General features: G+C 45.8%; 1 protein-coding gene across 2 annotated transcripts in view; it reads left to right on the plus strand.

Annotated features, from left to right (window-relative positions):
* Positions 1–16370, plus strand: part of elmo1 (engulfment and cell motility 1 (ced-12 homolog, C. elegans)) — a 63365-nt gene extending 46995 nt beyond the window's left edge. For both annotated transcript variants that reach the window (XM_083680867.1, XM_083680868.1), the window contains 6 exons: positions 4207–4370; positions 6810–6922; positions 12435–12542; positions 12864–12946; positions 14538–14615; positions 15004–16370. In XM_083680867.1, the coding sequence (XP_083536993.1) occupies positions 4207–4370; positions 6810–6922; positions 12435–12542; positions 12864–12946; positions 14538–14615; positions 15004–15204 (747 nt within the window). In that variant the 3' untranslated portion in view covers positions 15205–16370. The remainder of the gene's footprint in view (positions 1–4206; positions 4371–6809; positions 6923–12434; positions 12543–12863; positions 12947–14537; positions 14616–15003) is intronic.
* Positions 16371–22173: the final 5803 nt, after the last annotated feature.

Genomic DNA, 22173 nt, shown 5'->3' on the forward strand with positions numbered 1-22173 from the left:
GGAGGGGAGAGGAGGGGTGAAGGGAGTAGAGTGGAGGGGAGGGAGGGAGGGAGGGAGGGAAGAGAGGAGAGAGGAGATAGAGGAGAGAGGACGAAGTGCATTCACCATGATTAGTGATGACAGGAGAGCATCTCACCCACCCTGGGGACAGGGAAGGTCAGCGTCAAACCCCTGAGCTTTACGAGGTTGTCTGGTGATACAGTGAGTCAGGATCAACCATACCATACAATTCACAAATGGGCACAATCATCCAGTACCTAGCCCTGGTATGACTAGCCCATAGTACTGTATGGATATATGGCTCATAATGGGGGGGGGGGGGGGGGGCTAGGAAAATCAAGCACAGCAGGATCTTATTGGAGGAGGCTACATGTGTTCAGATGAAGAAGAGCTCAGGTGTGTGGTAGCAGCAATGGTATTAGTGTGGGTTCAGGTGTGTGGTAGCAGCAATGGTATCAGGTGTGTGGTAGCAGAAATGGTATGAGTGTGGGTTCAGGTGTGTGGTAGCAGCAATGGTATGAGTGTGGGTTCAGGTGTGTGGTAGCAGCAATGGTATGAGTGTGGGTTCAGGTGTGCCCAGCTCTAAATCACTACCGGGTTTGAGTGTATTTCAAGCGTGACAACACAGTTGTCTGTTTTTTTTTTTTTGTTTTTTTTCTTTCAGTTTGTTTGTTTGCCGAGGTCAATTCGATGCCATTTTTAGGGAGCATGCTGCGATTGCCGCCACAGAACATTTTTGCATCCCAGAAGATAAGTCTGGATTAAACTGTGTAATCAGTTGGAAAATTGTGATTGTTTGGTCGGTTCAGTGAAGCCACTCGGCCTATCGGATCTGGAATTATAAACGGGTTCAGTCCTTTTTGCGGTGCTTGCAGCGTTGACTCCCAAACAGTGGATTTGAGCCCGGGCCACCTCTTCTACCTCTTCTACCTCTTCTACCTCTTCTACCTCTTCTACCTCTTCTACCTCTTCCACCTCTTCTACCTCTTCTACCTCTTCTACCTCTTCTACCCTGTCTCCTCTCTGCGAGCTGCGTTTTAGCTGCGAGGGGATTATTCCAGAGCAGCAATATTGCCGCCATTGCTTTTGGTTCTGTGTTGTTGTTTATGGTTTCATATTTTCATTCGGTTATGTCTTCCCATTCATTTTTAATACCTCACCCCCTCTGGCACATGATCTGCTCAATCGTCCTCTGGTAAGATTTCAATAAGCTCCCAGGATCAGAACAGTGCACTGTAATCCCTTTAATTTCCCAACAACAACAACAACAACAACAACTGAACATTATATACCAATATAATATCTTTGACATCTTATCTATTTGAGGTTAGAAAAGGTTGCTAACACTATCAAGTTTTGTTAGCTCTCACCGTTTTGAAGAAATGTAATTGTTTTGAAGTGAAAAAGAACAGAGGGATCAGCAAGGTATTCAATCTACTGGACACACACACACACACACACACACACACACACACACACACACACACACAGAGCCTCCCCTCAGCCTGTGCATCATTCTTCATTACAGTGGTGTTGACATGTGGTGGGCGAACTTGTTTGCTTGGATATTGATGATCCTTACTAACAGAAAGAGGTGGAAGCTTACAGTGGATCCACAAAGATGTGAGCTCAGCCTGCAAGAGAGAGAGAGAGAGAGAGGAGAAACTCTAGAATAGAACAGAACAGAGATAATAACAAGAGAGAGAGGACTAGAAACTCTAGAATAGAACAGAACAGAGACAATAACAAGAGAGAGAGAGGAGAAACTCTAGAATAGAACAGAACAGAGATAATAACAAGAGAGAGAGGACTAGAAACTCTAGAATAGAACAGAACAGAGATAATAACAAGAGAGAGAGGACTAGAAACTCTAGAATAGAACAGAGCAGAGATAATAACAAGAGAGAGAGGACTAGAAACTCTAGAATAGAACAGAACAGAGATAATAACAAGAGAGAGAGGACGAGAAACTCTAGAATAGAACAGAACAGAGATAATAACAACAATGGAGAATTTGATATAGAACAGAACACCAGACCATTTCAACAGACAGGTGTCTTTTGCGTCACTTCAGTGCATCCAGTATGGGGTGATCTGATTGGTAGCCGTGGCCATGAGGCTAGTAACTATGGGAGAAATGAAAGGGAGTTTCTGGTGTGATGTCCGTACGTGTGTGCTTGTTCAAAGAGCAGTCCTGTCTGTAAGGGTCTGAGCTCTAAATATTTAAACACTAATCATGCTGTTGGTTCACACAGACAGGGCCTTGAGAAAGTGACTGGAACACACACACACACACACATCGTTGTTCCATACTGACAGGTCCTTTGATACTGTAAGGAGTGTCTGCAGGCAGTCATATCCTCCCCGCCAAACGCATGTCTACTGTAGATGAGGAAAAGTAATTGGTGGAGGGAAATGCATTTCATTTGGAGGAGTTCATAAAAAAAAAAACGGTAAGATAATAGGGTGTCCGTGCCCAATTTCAGATTATCTCGGCCCAGCTAATTTACATTTTACATTTATGGCATTTAGCAGACGCCTTTATCCAAAGCGACTTACAGCAAATACATTTGTTTAAGTAAGTGAATCATCTATCCATCAGTCATCATAAGATAAAGTAATCAATGCTCAGACCAGGGGCCATTGGCAGTCACAATGCTAGAAGAATATTATTATTATTATTATTATTATTATTATTATTATTTTTATTTTTTTTAACAGGAGAAAAACTTGTACGGGGGGGTAGTGGGGGTGAAGAGGTCTTTAAGAGGGACTGTTAAATACCTCCATCTCAGTGCAGGTTGCCTTTGTGTGTTCAAAACTGGGCTCTCTGCTTAATGGCATTGATGAAGTCAGTCAATAATGAAGTATGAGAGTACGTTCCATAAACAAGGAAGCTTGAGACAATAAGTCAAGCTTGACAGTTTGTCCTGAAGGTCTACATGCGTCATACCTGTGGTGTGGCAGTAGACCGAGTTGTGCTGATGTACACACTCTCGTGCGGCAGGAGTTGAAGGTTGCGCCGATGAAGGCGTCCTTCTGGCTTGGCGTGTGTGTGTGAGTGAGAGCTCTTTTCGTGATTTACTGTGAAGCCCAGTGCGGTGATATAAGCCAATGGTTGTGTGGTGTGTGGGGAAAAGAAAGAGTCATACATGTTTTACATTTGTAGGCGATTAAACCTCCATTCAATGGTATTATGCTCCTGCCCGATCACTCCGCTCTTCCACCTCGGCTGGCCGCCTGGCACCGCCGCCACTACGAGGATGCAGCAACCGCGCCACTCAGTCACGGCTTTTCACTGTCCTGGCGCCCCGCTGGTGGAACGAGCTTCCCCAGAGTCACTACCAATCTTCCTCTCTCTTCATCCCCACTACCCCCTGTACAGTATCTCTACTGTAAATACATTCTAAAAAAAAAAATAATAATAATAATCTTCCATACTCCTCTAGCATTGTGACTGCCAATAGCCCCTGGTCCTAGCATAGATTGCTTGTTCTTATGATGACTGATGGATAGATGATTCACTCACTTAGACAAATGTATTTGTTGTAAGTCACTCTGGCTAAATGCCATAAATGTAAAAATGATGGCATCATTATAACAACATTAACATATGTCATTCATTATCATAGATAGGGTAGAAGATATAATCCAGTAGTCAAGACCAATCTGCATGTAGGCTATGTTCTTTTTACCCATTGGTATTTCAAATGTAGAGATTATTTAGCCATATTTAGAAGCATGCTGCTTATCGGGGCGTGTCACCTGAACCCCTTTTAGATCTCCTCAGGTTTGGTCTTCTCCCCAGCCCTCTGCTGAACAGAGCTATGGGACCCATGTTAGGGTGTGCGTTGACTGAATGGTCTCCACTGGTGCGTGCTGGTTATTATAGGATCGACTAGGCAGTGTCAAATTAGCCCCTGTGCTCTGCCCTTATTCCCCCTGAGGGAAGATTCACTCACTGGACTGTATTACAAGCCGAGCTTAGATAAAACTGCCATGATTTATCCATTGAATGTCCGTGGGGAGTGAGCACACCAGTGCATTATATGCCCTTCTGACCTCATAATGGAGCAATGGAGTTATTCACCATTAGTTGCCCTCAGACTCCTCCTCTGTTAGTTCCCAGTGTGACGCGCGCACACACACAGTAATCTAAATCCCCTCTCTCTTTCTCTCTCTCTCTCTCTCTCTGTGTGTGTGTAGGTAATGCAGGTGGTGAGAGAGCAGATCATGCGAGCACTGACACACAAGCCTAATTCCCTGGACCAGTTCAAGAGTCGTCTGCAGAACCTGAGTTACACAGAGATCCTAAAGATTCGCCAGTCTGAGAGGATGAACCAAGAAGACTTCCAGTCCCGCCCCATCCTGTAAGTCCCTGGATATGGTTGACAAAACTGTCTTGTTGTCATTACGTGATATAGCATATGTATAGATAGATAGATAGATAGATATTGTATGTCAAATGTAATGACATTTATTATGGCATGATTATGTCAACATGACAATGCTTTTGAAATGTAATGATGTTCCAGCGAAATGAAGTGTTACTGGAAAGAAGGGAGTCTTCCCATCATTCCTCTTTATAGCGCTCGACTTTCAATCCAAGACCTTCATCAGGGCATGGCGAATAAACGTACGGCGAAAACCAAAATAGGTGTCACCGAAAAGCCTTGCTCAAACATTGAATAATGGGAACAGGCATTAGGAATATGAGGGCAGGGGAGAGTAGTCTGTTCTAGATTCATTAGGCAGATTATGTGCCATCCTTTATGGAGAAAGGAGACAAACATTGAATATGAGAAGACGGAGGAGACGGCAGGTAATAACCGACACGTATTCCTCCGTATGTCTCTTCTGTTCAGTCCAGCAAATGACATAACAAGAGAACCAAAGAATATGACTGAGAAAGAAAGGTCACACAATTGGCTAATGTGAATTTAATCAAGCTCCCCTCCCTTTCCCCTCCCTTTCCCCTCCTTTTCCCCACGTGTTAGACTCATGTCTGTTATTGGCATATGCACAGTGCACCTGTGTTGCCCTCATGATTGAAAATCTGCATTCAAATCAAATTTCCTGCAAATGGTATTGAGTGCAAATACTTCATTAACTGCTGCTAGCTCATTAGGCCAGAGAGACTGGGGTTGGGGGGGTGGGGTGGGGGGGGGGGGGGGTTCCATTAGAACATTCATTGACTGCTTTATGGCTGAAGGTCTTGTAATGGAGAACATTGTTTGTTCCGCTGTATTTTAACAGGGTGCTAAGCAGCATTGAAAATCATTTTACTCCGTCCACTTGGCCTCTGGAGAACGATCACAACAGGACAGTGGGATTATTGATTGGATACCGGAATGCTACACTGTTAACTGTTCGGAAGCAAAGTGCAATAAAGGATTTTTGGATGGTAGCCAGGTTGTCTGTAAGGCCGTGGTGCAGGGTGTGCAATGCGCAGGAAAGGACTAGTTTAATAAAATAAAATATTTAAACACGATCATCTTATAGAGAATACATAGTACGAAGCACTTAGTGCAGAGGAAACATTTATGAGAAGGTGTTAATGTACAGCTTTGCTTAATGCAATCTACAGCAAATGGAGGGGCCCAAGAGTCATTTAGAATTGGTTCTCAAATCTAATCCGTATGCAATATGTCACACGTAAATGAATTAACTGTAACCTCCGTTCCACCGAAATTGCAAATGCGTTTTGGGTTTTTTTCTGTTTTTTTTTTTCTCGTTTTTTTTTCTATTGCACTCCGGCTCCAGAGCACCCTTCTGCACCACTCAGCAGCAGCTTTTGATACTAACCTTCACAGACTCTTCATCCTTTTTAAAAGCCCTTATTTTAGCCGTTAACTCGATTGTCAGAGACGGAGTCAGCAGTCAGGAGAGAATGGGCCCCAATAAAGACCATTTGAAAAAAGATGCCGGTGGCAGAACGCCTGGAACACCGACACTGGAGTCAATCCCCATACAAGTACAGATGCTGCCCTCTCCATACTGAATGCATTTTTAGTAGCGTTCCCTCTCACCCCCCCCCCCGCCCCCGTGAGATATCAGCTATGACATGTTGGGCAGAACGTCCAACCACATATCAATGTAATGAGTCAGTCCACTGAATGTTACTAAACCACTCTGGCAGAGAGAGCGGAGAAAGAGACAGGGAGGAATAGAGGCACAGAGGCAGCACAGAGAGCCTGACGGCCGATGTGACGGGATGTGGTGATGTGATTGGACAATCAGCTCTTAACGCAGGTCCGCGATTGGCTGAGGGACTCTGTGGGACTCTGGCCCTGCATGCTCCCCAGTCAGAGGAGTTACCATGCATAATTCATGTTGACTAGGGGCTGTGTGCATGGCATTCGCATGCAGCAGCACGCGTGCATGGAAACGCACATGCGTGGATAAATCAGAGAGATCACAGCAGGGGGTTATGCCATAAGGTCCTCAGTAATGAGTCTGGGAGATTGTTGATCGGAGCGTGTGTGTGTGCGTGTGCGTGTGCGTGTGCATGTGTGTCTGACAGCGCCTTATGTCTTAGTAACCATGAAGCGTTTCACCTAGAGAGCGTCATTAGTGCTGTGTGTTGCTAGGTTTAACAGTTCAGTATGATGGTGCTAGGCTACTGTCAGTGCTACCAGTGTTAGTCGTTTTTTAATATTCTCTCAAATGTTGCAGTATCGTGAGTCTCTCTCTCTCTCTCTCTCTGTGTGTGTTTTTGTTCATAAATAAAAACCACCCTGACATCAACCAAACCTTCTTCAGTGTATTCTGTGTGTGTTTGACGGGCTGTTCTATCTGTTCTTGTCCAGGGAGCTTCGGGAGAAGATCCAGCCGGAGATCATGGAGCTGATCAAACAGCAGAGGCTCAACCGGCTGTGTGATGGCACCTGCTTCAGGAAGATCAGCACCCGCAGGAGGCAAGGTGGGAGACGGACACACACACACACACACACACACACACACACACATTCTCAGCCAAGCACAGCATTAATCGCAAAGCTTTCATTTACATTTATATTTATGGCATTTAGTAGACACCTTTATCCAAAGCGACGTACAACAAATACATTTGTTTAAGTAAGTGAATCATCTATCCAACAGTCATCATAAGATAAAGTAATCAATGCTCACACCAGGGGCCATTGGCAGTCGTAATGCCAGTAGGCAAAACAATTTTTAATATATTTTGCAGGGGAGAAGAGGTCTCAGGGTTAGGGTTAGTATAGGGGGGGTAGTGGGGGTGAAGCGGTCTTTAGGAGGGACTGTTAAGATGTAGCTTGAAGAGGTGGGTTTTCAATCTAGGTCCAAGCTGACCTTGAGGGCGACAGATAACAACAATGTGAAGTTTGACAGGGGAGGTGATAGAAACAGCATGGAATTCAAAGGATGATATGGACAGGTGTGACAGGGGAAGGACATTATGTGACCGCTTAGGCGAGATGAGGAGTCCTGTTCCTCCTCCTCGACCAGAGAGTCTAGGGGAGTGAGAAAAGGAGTAGGCATCAGAGAGGGCTGCCGGGGTAGCTGTGTTATCAGGTGTAATCCATGTCTCTGTGAGAGCAAGGAAGTGGAGAGACATGAAGCAGGCATAGGCTGAGATAGCCTCTGCTTTCCGGACCGCCGATTGGCAGTTCCAAAGTCCTCCCGTGACAGTGAGGTCGTGGTCAGTTGAGCATGGTGGGTAGATTAGGCTGGAAGGGTTGCGAGTGGAGGTGTAGCGTCGATGTGTCCTCCTAATGGAGGAAATATCAGGAATGGGGAGAAAGCACATTGTGATTTTTTGCCGAAATGGAGGGAGAGGGTTAGTGGGAAAAGTATACACAATACACTCGGGGTAATAAATAAATTATCAAGATAGAATAAAAATACTTAGTAGTATGGCCTTCCTCTCAGGCCTTCCTCGTCTGACTCCACAGATAGACTCCTATGTCTTTGTGTCTGGAGTCTGACTCCACAGATAGACTCCTATGTCTTTGTGTCTTGAGTCTGACTCCACAGATAGACTCCTATGTCTTTGTGTCTTGAGTCTGACTCCACAGATAGACTCCTATGTCTTTGTGTCTTGAGTCTGACTCCACAGATAGACTCCTGTGTCTTTGTGTCTGGAGTCTGACTCCACAGATAGACTTCTATGTCTTTGTGTCTTGAGTCTGACTCCACAGATAGACTCCTGTGTCTTTGTGTCTTGAGTCTGACTCCACAGATAGACTCCTGTGTCTTTGTGTCTTGAGTCTGACTCCACAGATAGACTCCTGTGTCTTTGTGTCTTGAGTCTGACTCCACAGATAGACTCCTATGTCTTCATGTCTTGAGTCTTCGTGTCAGGAGGCTGTCGCTCTGCGCTCGTTACAAAATAAATACAGATTCTGTGATTGCTGATGACTAGCAGGGTGGCATCCCCTCCCACCTGACGATCAGTCAACGACCAGACAGGCTTCACCACTCACTCAATCCTAAATGTATTAGTCGTGGTCCAGGGTGAGCAGGAGTGAAACAGTGTTTAGGCACTCCCACTGGAGATTGACAGCACTTCACAGCTAATTCACTTCAAACTGAAGGCTTCCAATAGCAACTACTTAAGGCAGGATAGCCAAACAAAACAACTCTTCATAGCACTCTGGTTAGAGAGGCAGGATAGCCACTGAAAAAAACAACAACTCCTAATAGCACTAACTAGAAACAAGATTAAACTGACTCAGGCTGGAGAACAGGCTTCAGGCAGGATAGCCACTGAAAAAACAAACAACTCCTACCAGCACACTGACTAGAAACCAGATTAAGCTAACTTACTCAGACTGGAGAACAGGCTTCACCCACTCACTCACCCACTCACTCACCCACTCACTCAATCAATCCCAAAGCTCTCCCTTATCCTCCCCCCATCCTCCCCCCATCCTTCCCCCCTCTCCCTCCCTTTCCTCTATACGGTTCACCAGTTCTCTCTCTCCTTCCCCACACACCCCAGTCCCCTCTGTCCTCAGCAAAGGAGGGTAGAGACACACACACACACACACACACACACACGCACACACACACACGCACACACACACACGCACACGCACACGCACACACACTGTAATCAGAAGCAGAAGCAGTTCCCCTCTCTAAGTGGGCAGTCTCCTTTGGCTTTGTTGGAGCCACACTGGTAACCCTGGCAGCTGTTCAGAAGCGTCGTGCTGCTGTGTGACACACACACTAATTGCTTGGATGGCTTCCTCTCTCAGTCTCTTATTTGCCATTGTGATCGGGTCATTAATGGTCTGGCTCTGTTTAGCCAGATGAAACACACACACACACACACACACACACACACACACCAGACCCACGAGAGCGACACTCCTGGCTCTGTTGAACACACACACACACACACACACACACACACACACACACACACACACCCTTCCAAAAGGAGTAGGTCTAAATGGTTTGTGGGAGTAAGTAATTTACACACTGCAGTTGCAAGTTAAGTGTGTGGAGCTTGGTTGTGTCTTTTGCACCGAATGTTTTTCTTTCCACAGAGCTTCGACCACTGATCCTCATTGTTCTGAGGTGCGTGAATCGATCCCAGTAATGGAGGAAGGGCTTTAATTCAATTCCCTGGCCTCTAAAGCACTCAACAGTCATCTCTGAGCCACGGGCCAGACAGGAGGTCAGCGCTGGCTTCGTCCTCAACCGTGCCCAGATAGCCTCAGATCAGGCAGGCCAGACGTCTGAGAGAAATGATGGCCGTTTTTATCTGTCAAGAGGCTCCTCTTCAGTGGAGTGCATTAAGTTGTCCTCCAGACAAGATTGGCTTTGCATGCTCACGCCTCGGGGGGGGGGGGGGGTGCAAGGCGGTTAAAAGAGTTCCGCCTTTTTAAATGTAACATCCCACATCACATTTTACGCAGCTTTCAGTAGTCCTCTCAGTGGTCCGTTTTCCTGTCCTTGATTTAACAGCGGCTGTGTAAGGCTCACCCCTCCGCGGGTAAATGACAGGGGGAGTGGGGAGAGCGATAAAGCTTTTCCACTTCAGATTGGAGTGTTTGGGGAGCGTTCAGTCCTAATATCCTTTTTCACACTGGCTGTCGGAGGCAGAGTTAGAGCAGGAGGAGGCCTTATCGCTTAGCTTGTATAATGTGCCGCTTTTCACAGTCGGAGGGGATTAAATCTCCCCGAGACCAGACACTGTCTCTGTCTTCCCTCTCTCTCTCTCTCTCTCTCTATCACACACACGCACGCGCACACACACACACACACACACGCACCTTCACACTCCCACACACACACACACACACGCACGTACCTTCACACACACACACACACACACACACACACACACACACACACACACACACACACACACACACACACAGATGGACGAGTCTCTACTGGAACTAATTCTCAGTGCGTTCTTTTTTTAGCAGTTCTACCATTAAAGTATTTCTGTACATTTTGCTTTGGGTTTATTTTTAATATTATAATCTGAGCTGTTTTCTGGTCTTTGGATTTGCTCCTTTTTTGTCCGGCCTTTATGCAGTGGCATGTTGTGTATTCATATCTTTCAGTCCACACGTTACAATAAAGTGTATCACTGATTGGTACCACAACAGAGGGGCTAAAACCCACGCTGATAGACAAGGGTTAGACTGGGTTTAATCTGCAGTTAGCCCACAACTCCACAGTGACAGTATCTACGTAGGTTTATCTTACCCTGTTTGAGGACACAAGAAACACTAAACTTCCTCTCTCTCTATATATATTTCTCTCTCTCAGTCTTAGTCACTCACCCACCTTGTGTCTCCCCCCCCTCCCCCTCCTCTCCTGTCTCACCCCTCTCACCACAGCTTAGAGCTGAGATCTGTGTGCCTTTGTTCCCTGTGTGAGTGCTTACATAGCTGCCCGTGAAGAGCACTCGGCCTGCTATCCTGAGGCTCACTCAAAAAGCACGAGAGAAGGACTGCACTCACTCTGCCCTCCACATGTTGTTTACCTCTCCATCCCGTTAGAGCTCGGTCACTAGGAGGTCACATGTGACCCTTCGACCCTGGTACCAGGGATTTGGCCCGGTGCGTTGTCGAGAATCTGGCCCTCCCCCGCCAATCTGTGATCCGAATCAGCATGTGGCAAATCAGAACACACAGCTGTATTGACCTGTATGTGAGCCTGTCCAATAAGAGGGTGAGCTCAGGTTACACACACACACACACACACACACACACACACACACAGAGATTGATGGAAAAGTGCATACGGTGTCTATCATCTTTTGTTATGTAGCGAGGTGCACAGGAAGCTGGCACAGCACTTAAAATACCCCCTCTCATCTCAGAGCCTAATAGGCTCCTGGCTGTTAGCCTGAGCAGCACAAAGACAACCTGAGTATTCTAGTCTCTCTTACCCCCCCACCCCTTCCCTCCCCTCCCCATACCCTCCCTCTACCACCACTCTCAAACTGCTTGAAGGTCTCCTCTCAAAATCCAATTTCCACATCAAATCAGATCTGTGATATATTGCTCTAAGCGAGAGGAGAGTGTAATAATGGAACGCAGTTCTGGCCTAATCGGCGTGCTTTGGTCTTAAACCGCCCGTGAGCGTGATGTGGTCTACATTAGAATTTCCTCCGTTGTGTAGTTTTGGTTCTTTGTCGTTTTCATTTGTTTTGTGAGTCCGTCCATCTATAAGGACACGTCTCCTAAAAGCCCGGATGCAGCCCCTGCCGAATGCTTAGTGTGTATCCTGCAGCCGAGGGAACAGATGAGGAGATGAGCTGATCTGAGAGACAGTAGATCCACTGACGTGGCGTCTAAATCCACTGACGTGGCGTCAACTCTCTTCGTGTTTCGCTGAGACCGCAAACAGCTTCCTCAGCGCTGCTACGCACGACTCCGTGCTCACGGCAGACCGGCGCCAGCCGGCAACGCCAACTGTCTATTTTCAGCAATTAGGATTTGGACCCTGCTGCCTGTGTGTGCACCAGACAGCTTTCCCAAGCCTACCGTATATATCTGCTCAGCCGGTGGGGGGCTGTGCCAGCTTTTGCGGAAGTAAGTTCGCGCCCCCCCCCCCCCCTTGGCATGGCTGTCAGAGCGCCAGACCTGGCCCTGAAGGTGGCATGGCCTGTCATGCCAGTCGGTCTTGGATGCGCCAGGGGGCGATGGCACCTCAGTGGCTGGAGCTTGTCACGCATGCACCTCGCAGACACGTAAACAACAACAACGACAGCACCTGAAACGGGCTACACTGACACAATTTTGGTTTTCTGTACATCTGTAATCGTGTTTAAAGTTGTTGTTGTTTTTTGGTGTATTTGCCCTTATAAATTGGCGTTAATGTGTTGTCTTTCTCTCCCCCCCTCTCTCTCTCTCTCTCCCTCCCCCCCTCTCTCTCTCTCTCTCTCCCCCCCCCCCCCCCACCCCCCCTCTCTCTCCCCCCCACCCCCCCTCTCTGTGTAGACAAGTTCTGGTACTGTCGCCTGTCTCCCAATCATAAAGTCCTGCACTACGGGGATCTGGAGGAGAGCCCTCAGGGGGAGGTGACCCACGACTCTCTACAGGACAAACGTGAGTAGAAACCCCGGCACTGTTCCTGTTCCTGATCCTGTTCCTGCATCTTATTCCATGAAGCTGTTCCCTTCGATCCTCCGTCGTTCAATCCCCTTCATAGATCAGTGTTGTGTTCAACAGGCATGAAGTAGCAAAATGCTTTGCAACGGAAAGCAGAAATCTGTGTTGTTATTGGACATATCCAGGTTGTGCCCTCACGGGAGCATATATTTAAAAAAATGTTTTGTCACTGTCCGTGGGCAATGTCATAGAAGACCACCAGTACTATTACCAGAGACATGATTCTGATTGGGTGATGTTTCCCTCCTCTTCCCATAGTGCCCGTGGCCGATATCAAAGCTGTCGTCACTGGAAAGGACTGTCCCCACATGAAGGAGAAGGGAGCCCTGAAGCAGAATAAGGTGTGTGTGTGTGTGTGTGTATGTGTGTGTGCGTGCGCATGTGTGTGTGCGTGCGCGCGTGTGTGTGCGTGCACGTGTGTGTGCGTGTGTGCACAGAACTGTGACTTAAGTAATCATATGGGTATCAAGACCATATGGACAGTTAGAAGCAACAGTCTAGATGGCTGTTAATATGACTGACAAGAAAAACCCTGCATGGCCTTTAACTATACAAATGTGCAATTAAGTTAATGCAGTACAGATTAATTTGTTCCTATGTTCATGTTTGTTTAAACAACACTAATAAAAAAAATAAAAAAAGATTTATAATTGGTTGAATAACCTGTCAATATAATTTTAGCATCAAAAAGCAAATTGGGTCTAAGTCAAAACCTGGTAAATTCCGGGCTGTAAAATAATAATATTAAGAAAAATGTCTCTCTCTACCATTTTCAAATCTCCATGTCTGTGAAACCGTTCTCTCCCACACCAATAAAGATAGGTTTCTCTGTCCTTGTGTGCCAAACAAGAACCTTTGTTGCACTGACATGCTTTGGGCTCTCGATCATTGAGGGTGACCGGATTTTGGTTTGAGGTTTTGGCCAAGTACTGGTGGAAAAGCGCCAATAGGCAATGTCTCCAAATACATCTTAACCAGGGAGAAATGTCTGTGTTCTGCCTGTGAGGAAAAAAACCTCTAAATATAGCCTTGAAGACAAATGAGAGCTGATCCTCGCTTGGACCTCTGTTACTTTGACTATATAGTTGGGCCTGGAAGAATGGCCTACCGGTCTGTGGGCTGGGCTGTGGCTGTGTCCTAGCACCTTGTTGTGGACTGTGTAAATGGGAACACAAGCAGCTTTCATTACTCACAGTGTAGAGGACAGGCGAAGTCACCTCTCTGGGCCAGGGCAGCGCCCCCATGCCATTGTAGCTGGGAGACAGCAGCAGGGTTCAGAAACTCTAGACCCCATTACATCAGCAACCATTCCTTCAGTCAGATTTACCCCAAGAGTTTTCCTAGAGTGTACCAGAGTATTCCTCCGCTGCCCTGTTCTGTTCTGGGCAGCTAGGTTGGAACTGAGTGTGATGTGTTCAGGTCCTCCATGTCCACAGATCTAGAATCAGCTTACTTCTCCAATCCTAACCTGAACAATCAGTGGGCGGGATGTCCAAGGGCAAACCATATCGTAGTCTGTATGTCTCACAGCGCCGTGACAGTTGGTCTCAGTTTGTCCCATACCGTCCCCTCGCTCGGCGTCCCGCTGATGTCCGCTGTCCCCTGGCACCCTGCAGGGGGCGCCAGCGCACAAATGACAGCCCAGCCATCTGGTGTTGGGAGTGGCTGGAGGGGAAACACACACAAGACGCAACAGCAGGAGGGATGCTAACAGAGGAGAGGGGCTCATTAGCATGCTAGCAACTATGTTGAATCTCTCTCCCTCTCTCTCTCTCTCCCCCTCTCTCTCCCTCTCTCTCCCTCTCTCCCTCTCTCTCCCTCTCTCTCTCTCTCTCTCTCTCTCTCTCTCTCTCTCTCTCTCTCTCTCTCTCTCTCTCCCTCTCTCCCTCTCTCTCCCTCTCTCCCTCTCTCTCTCTCTCTCTCTCTCTGCAGGAAGTGTTGGAGCTGGCCTTCTCCGTCCTCTATGAGTCTGACGAGTATCTAAACTTCATCGCTCCAGACAAGCACGAGGTAAACAGCAAGCAGCTGGCGCAGTCACCCGCAATGTCACACATTACTAAACCACTGAGACATGAAAGAAACCCCCAGCAGCCTGATGGGCAACATTTAAATCATACTTGGTTATTTTTGTAGCTGTTCTCACATAGCAACCACAGAGATATCTTTGTCAAACACAATGTAACAACCATAATGACTTGCAACTTGAAATGTTGTTGTTCTCAAGTACAACGCTTAAAGGGTGATTTCTCTCAAATTGTATAGATGCCCTCTCATTCCATGCTATGCTCTCTACAGCACTGTGTGAATAAGCTTACTCCAGTAACTTTCGCTGCTGCTGCTGTGTGTGTGTGTGTCTGTGTGTGTGTGTGTAAACTCTCTGCTATGTATCTTTATGCAGTACTGTGTGTGGACGGACGGTCTGAATGCTCTCCTGGGGAAAGAGATGACCAGTGACTTCACCAAGTCAGACATGGACACCCTGCTCTCCATGGAGATGAAGCTCCGCCTCCTGGACCTGGAGAACATCCAGATCCCAGAGGCCCCACCCCCCATTCCCAAAGAGCCTAGCAACTATGACTTTGTTTATGACTGCAACTAACCAACCAACCAACCAACCAACCGCCTACTGTACTGGACCAACTTACTTTCTTAGACGCCAACTGGAAAACAAATACAAACAAACGACAATGAAAATTGAACAACAAATAAAAGGATCTGTTGAACTACTTTCCTCTTGCTATATTACTTGCTAAACTTCCTTTTTAAAAGGGTGCATTTTAATAGGTTTGCAGCACTTGAACAACCCCGGCCAACACGGCCCCTCCGACTCATCATGTCTCCATGGAGACAAGTGAAAAAAACAGGAAGTGGCCTCCGGGTTGTAACGTCTGATCCTCTTCACTCTCCCGATGTCCAGTGTTGTCACCTCAAACCTGCTCACTCCTCCACTGAAGCACCTGTCATTGCTTGGGGTTTGTTGTAGAAATGTTCTTCGATAAAGATTGGTTGTCCTATTTGTTTTTTGTTTTTGTTTCTTTTCTGCAGGCTGTTGGGCAAGTGGCTGGGCATTTTCTAAAAGCGGCTGTATAGTTGAGGGTGACGTTGGTTTAAGGCTCCCCAACAGTCTGTCTCACATCCACACTTATGTGGCAGCTATGGTGTCATAGAGGATGGAAGGATCAAGTGTATTTATGATGATGACATATGTGTTAACAGTTGTACCCATGTTTCTCTTCCATGCTTCACGTACTGTAGACTGTTACAATAAGTGTGTCATAATTCCAAATCTGGCACCGTAATACAGGAAACTCTTCTTACACCGCTGCTTTGAGCTTACTGTATACTCACACACTGGCTTTGCCAAACACAATTGTAACACACACGCTTGCAAAGACACCCTTCTCTCTCCTCCACTTGATACCAATCAGGCTCGATTATGACTGCTGTAACATTCCAAAGCAATATTGAGCTTTTGTTTTTCTTTGTAAGCTGGTGTAATTTAGTGATATTTGTGATGCTGCCAAGTAGTCAGTATTATGAGGATGTTTGTGTTTTAGAAAAGGGAAGATGTTTTTTTGTTTTTTTTCTATTTTCAGAACTATATGGCCACAAATTTGGAGGTTCATGTAAATTTAATTTAAACGGATCATCGTTGTTATTTCTAGTATGATTTTTTTTTTCTCCTATTTAATACCTTCAGATGTTTTGTCTTAAGGTTTGAAAGCCCCTCAAACTGCTGTTTACATTAAAGATTTAAGGAAATTCCCACCTCTTGCATTTTTCTAAATCTTTCTGTCTTTCATAAGCTGTTGTGTCTTGTTTCAATGCCACCAATTCTCTTGTCAACAATCCTGCTCTTCGGCATTTAGATATTCACACACTTAAAATAATTCAAGAGGGATTGTCCTACATACATAGAAACAGTTCTCACTGTGCGAGTGTCAGCCCTTTGGAACAGACTCCTCACAGGAGAAGCAGAGAGAGATGGGTTGTAAATCCTTTGTTTCTCTGTACGCAGGTGACAGCTATCCCCTCCCCATGCTTACAGCACATGCAGGGGGATTCATAGGCGATTTATGGTTCAATAGCCAAGTCTTCTAAGGAAAGACTGCATCTGCTTCCCCATTTGAAATAATGTAGTATTAATGTTAGCATTCAACAGCTTCTGTATGTGCACGCGCGGGCACGCGCGCGCACACACACACACACACACACACACGCTGTTGTTATGTGAGCAGGGCACGCCTGAGTACACTCTATTTCTCCCTGTGGTCTAGCTAGCTCCTTTGTGCTCGCTGGGGCAGGCCTGGGCTCCTAAGTGGATTACTCACTCCGGCTCTGATGCAGTTCTATTACACAGTCATTAGCACCCACCAAGTGCCCTCTTCCCTACTCCTCCATTGCCACATTCCCTCCTTTAACTCCTTGCCCATGGAGGCCAGGTGGACCGACTAAGCTGTGAAACCACATCAGATGTGAATGACTGTGTGTCCCCCTGTGTCTGTGGATCTCTACACCCTCTCAGGTGTCCAAGAGTTTTTCCTAGAGTGTACCAGAGTATTCCTAGAGTGTACCAGAGTAGGGTCTGTGTACTACTACAGTGTACTAGTATTCCTCACATTGTGAGGTGGCTGATGACGGGGGCTACGGCCAGCGAGGGAGACGGTGAGGGACAGAACGCTATGACAGACCTAATCAGTGGCTAGCCTACTTCAGCACACTTCAATCACCCCAGCCAGCTGCTCAGAGGAGAGCGTGTGAGTGCATTCTTGGCAAAAGTTTTCGAGAGACGTCACGCTGCGCGTGTGACAGCAGCTGAAGGGGCTCGGCGCAGCGGGGTGCCGCTACTCTCCCCTTAAAGCTGGACACACTAGTCAAATCAGATTACAGGTGGCACTGATGAAATTGGGGACAGTTCTCTCTACTGCACGCTCACACAAGCCCCTCCTCTGCACGTACTCTGACAGGCAGTGGTGGCCAAACAAGATGAAAGCTGGAAAACCTGCCTTTTTATTTAATGGGCCAGTGTATTTAAAGCTACTCAGCTGTCCCCTGGGCGTTACTGACAAACTGCCATCTTACTTGAATGATTTACAAATCAAAAACAACGTTGAAGGAGAAAGCCCTGGGCTATAAACAAAAAGTTCCATGAAGATTTTCTTGTTTCCCCGTGTCGTTTATCGACGTCTGTGTGGACGCACCGACATTATTCACTTCTGAAGACATTTGATCTATTGTGTTATTCTCAGTGGTGGGAGAGGAGCTGTTTTATCTTGATGTTATTGACAACACTGGGAGAGCTGCAGGTCTAACTCTCACCATCGTACTCAGGACCAAAACCCTCTCAGGGTCCTGGCTTGGAATCCGCTGATGGACACGTTTGAAGGATGATCAAAGGGCAATCAAAGCACTAAAAAAAACAACAAGAAAAACAGTTAAGCTCTCGTTCTCTTCTCAGGAAAAGATCCAGTCATACAACTAGAGCGCCCCAGGCCATAGGGCAAGCTTAACAGGGGGAAATGATTTCATTATATGAGATGAAGCTCACTCTGATTTGTAGACAGTTGTATATTTAAAAAGGCAGATATAAGTGGATATAACAATGTTATTTTTTTTCTAATTATCTATCTCAAATACAAAATCTGAAAATATACCACATACAGTACACATTTGCACTCCATACGCCAATACCTCTTGTCAAGACATTGGTTAAAACAGTCTATCAGTTGTGTAACTACATTATTCAGATCAGTTGCTTTTTCTAAAGGGATCAGTTAAATAACTAATTAAGAGAGAGAGTTATATTTCATGTCAGAATCACAAGCTATTGTAACCTGATTACACATCAACCTGGGATCCCAAGTGAGGACAATAGTTTCTCTTTGTTTTTAGAATGTTTTATCTGCCTGCTAGACAGTTTTAACCTGTCACCATGTTCCTTCTGTGTCTGTGGATGTGCCTGTCATGAAGGTAACAGCGCTAAATTAGTCTCAGCGAGTCATCTCTCTCTCTCTCTCTCTCTCTCTCTCTCTCTCTCTCTCTCTCTCTCTCTCTCTCTCTCTCTCTCTCTCTCTCTCTCTCTCTCTCTCTCTCTCTCTCTCTCTCTCCCCCACACAGTCGGAGGAGAGTTTCACCACTTCTGTCTGCACTAATTTGTTCATGGATTTTGGTTTTGTTGATCTGTTTTGTTTTCTGAGGAAGCAAGGTGTGTCATCCTGTACGCATGTAACATTCATTTAGTGTGCAATAATAAAGGTGTGTTAAAAACTTCTCAAAATCTCTCTCTCTCTCTCTCTGCTTTTGTTCTATTCTGGGGAGCAGCCTCTGCCTCTCTCTCCCAAGCAGCCATATCACTGGGCTTTGGTTTTGTAGTTAGTTTGTATTCCTCTGAAACTGTATTCCTCGGCAGCTTATCGATGCTGGGAAATCGACCGGCACTTTGTTATAAAACAAAGCCTGTATTTGGGATTACATTGAAGAGCAGGAACAGCACTGAAGAGGAGGAGGAGGAGGAGGAGGAAGAGGAAGGAGGTGACAACATTGCCTCGTGAACTCTCTTTGTTAAATGCTAGCTTGCCTTAGAGCTGTCATTTGCCTTTGTATTTGTTCACTTTTATCTGACAGAATTGGGTCCATGTTGGAGAAACTGAAATTCATCCGAAACTGAACAAGAACTACTGCCTATCACTATGGCTATATTTATCTCTCACATGTACATAAATAAAATTGCTTTTTTCCCTGACCATAAATCTCTCTCCCTCTCTGAGAGAAAGGGTGTGTGTGTGTGTGTGTGTGTGTGTGTGTGTGTGTGTGTGTGTGTGTGTGTGTGTGTGTGTGTGTGTGTGTGTGTGTGTGTGTGTGTGTGTGTGTGTGTGTGTGTGTGTGTGTGTGTGTGTGTGTGTGTTGAAATGGCAAACTCACTCCTCAAGTTGAAATACCCCCATCTGCATCATCGAATTGTTAGCTTTTCGGGGACATAGTTGGTTTCCATTGGGTATTCTGATGACAGCCACGTGTGTTGGCAATCCAGATGACGCAGGTTCGAGACTCATGTGAGCAACTAGGATTGCATGGTAAGCAGTACTGTACGCCTGTTACATTGGTGCTGTGACCGCTGTGCGCTCAACTCAACGGCTGGGGTCGCGAGTTTAGCGGTATGAGTGTAACCAAGTTGAGATGGTAAACTCACTCCTCAAATTGAAATACCCCCCACCCACGGCATCGAATCGCTAGCTTTTGGAGTGGAGTAGGCGATACAGAGGAAGCAGGTTCGAGATGTGTGACCTCGGAGTGCGAGGAAGCAATGCTGTTTGCAGCAACGTGACGCTTGTTACGTGTGTGGTAAATTGGCTATGAAAAAATCCTGCAATGGGTGGAAGTAAATAGCCATTAAAGCATGTAAAAGAGAGAGAGACAGTCTATGTGCTGTTTGATTATTGTTTTTTTCTCGGATATCTGAAATAAGAATGAATTAATAGTGATATAAATCGAGGGAGAAAATAGAGAGTAAATGTGGGATTTATAACCAAGCTGCACAAGCCACTTCCTCTCTACGGCCACAGATGTTGTCCATATGTGTGTGCAGTCCCTCCACTGAGCGAGAAGAACACAGATTGATTCTGACAGCCTCTGGGTAGATCTATTTTTCTGTTCCCACTCGACCCACAGTGCTCCACTTTCACAGTACAGCCTTGGCTTATTCATTCCAGTGTCACACAGACACTCAAATATTTTTTATTTAGCATATTCTTTTTCTGGCAGAAGAAATATATTTTCTGAACAAAGCTGGGTTTCTCGGCAGTGGCACGTGTGTCTCCCAAGGGCTGAGAGTGCAGTCTCTTCTTCTGCAGCCCTGTGTGGTACTGTACTGTAGCCCACGTGTCCACTGACACAAGACTAGAGGCAAGGAGCAACCGTCTATATTTAACACTGCAGAGCCTACTGTGCCAGTGTGTAGGATGATGATGATGAGCATCTTGCAGCAATACTGTATAGTCAGCTCACAGCCACAGCCCAGAAAAAGCTTAAGGGGCCGAAAGCACTGCAAGAACTGCAGAAGCTATCAAGAGAATTACAGAGCCGGAGGGCAGAGAAAGTAACAGCTAATCAGAAATGTTGACAGACTCAGTCATCTGCTGTAGGCAGTGAAAACCCACAGACTTGGTAGGCAGAGCTTCATTGACCATCTTCTGCCCTAGACTGAAGACCCATCCCTTTAGATTACACCTGGCCTCCTCTTAGCCCTTCCCAACATACCTGAACTGAGCTGAACTTCCGTTACTCAAACATTGTGACTGCTTTTGGCACTTATTCTTATTCTTATTCTTATGGAAAGTTTTACTTGCGACGACTGACTCACTTACTTTTGACAAATGTACCCATAATAAAGTCTCTCTGGATGAAAGCATCTGCTAAACGACTAAACTGTAAAAAAAAAAAAAAAAAAAAAAAAAAAAAAACCTTAAAGGAGTTTGGAAAACTCCTTTAAGGTGTTTACCCTCCTATCTGGCGTCCTCTGAGATGCCTGCTCCAGTTATTTTCTAACTTACAGTTTGAGAAATGCTACCAGCCTTATCCCTTAGGCATTGCAGGCATTATTGTCATCATCAAGAAAACATCACAGATCTATAACAGGTCATTTGGAGAACTGGGGAACATTGACCAACATACTGACCAACGGTCAATATACAGTCAGTATACAGTGTAAAGTGACTCTGAGGACCCCTAAACTAGTATTTTCATCTAACATCTCTAGATTTCTCTCTTCTACCTGTGAAGCCTTGTGGAGTTAAGATTGCTCAAGCAAAGGACTGCAAATATACAGTCACTGAACACTTTATTAGGAACACCTGTACACCTTCTCATGGTGGAGGTGGTGTAATGGTGTGGGGAATGTTTTCTTGACACACTTTGGGCCTGTTAATACCAATCAAATCATCGCTTGAATGCCACAGCCTATTTGAGTATTGTTGCTGGCCATGTGCATCCCTTCATGGCCACAATTTACCCATCTTCTAACAGCTACTTCCAGCATGATAATGCACCATGTCACAAAGCAAAAGTCGTTTCATGAACATGACAATGAGTTCATTGTTCTTCAGTGGCCTTCCCAGTTACCAGATCTGAATCCAATATCCAACACCTTTTGGATGTGGTAGAACGGGAGATTCACAGCTTGAAAGTGCACCTGAAAAATCTGCAGGAATTGCATGATGCAATCATGTCATCATGGACCAGAATCTCAAAGGAATGTTTCCAGCATCTTGTGGAATCAATGCCGTGAAGAATTGAGGCTGTTTTGAGAGCAAAGGGAGGCCCTACCCAGTATTAGTATAGTGTTCCTAATAAAGTGTTGGGTGAGTGTGTATGTCAGTATGTTCAGACATGCAATATGTAATCATTTTCTATTACCAACTGTGTTTTTCATATTTCTCTTACAGTAATTCACAATATAACTACATTGTCTCCATCTAGTGGTTGCTAGCAGGGTCACCTATACCACAGTATTACATTCTCTAACATTCAGAATAGAAAACACATCATAAGTGAAATGTCAAAGAGGAAAAAT

This window comes from Argentina silus (genome assembly GCF_951799395.1).
Source record: "Argentina silus genome assembly, chromosome: 11".
NCBI lineage: Eukaryota > Metazoa > Chordata > Actinopteri > Argentiniformes > Argentinidae > Argentina > Argentina silus.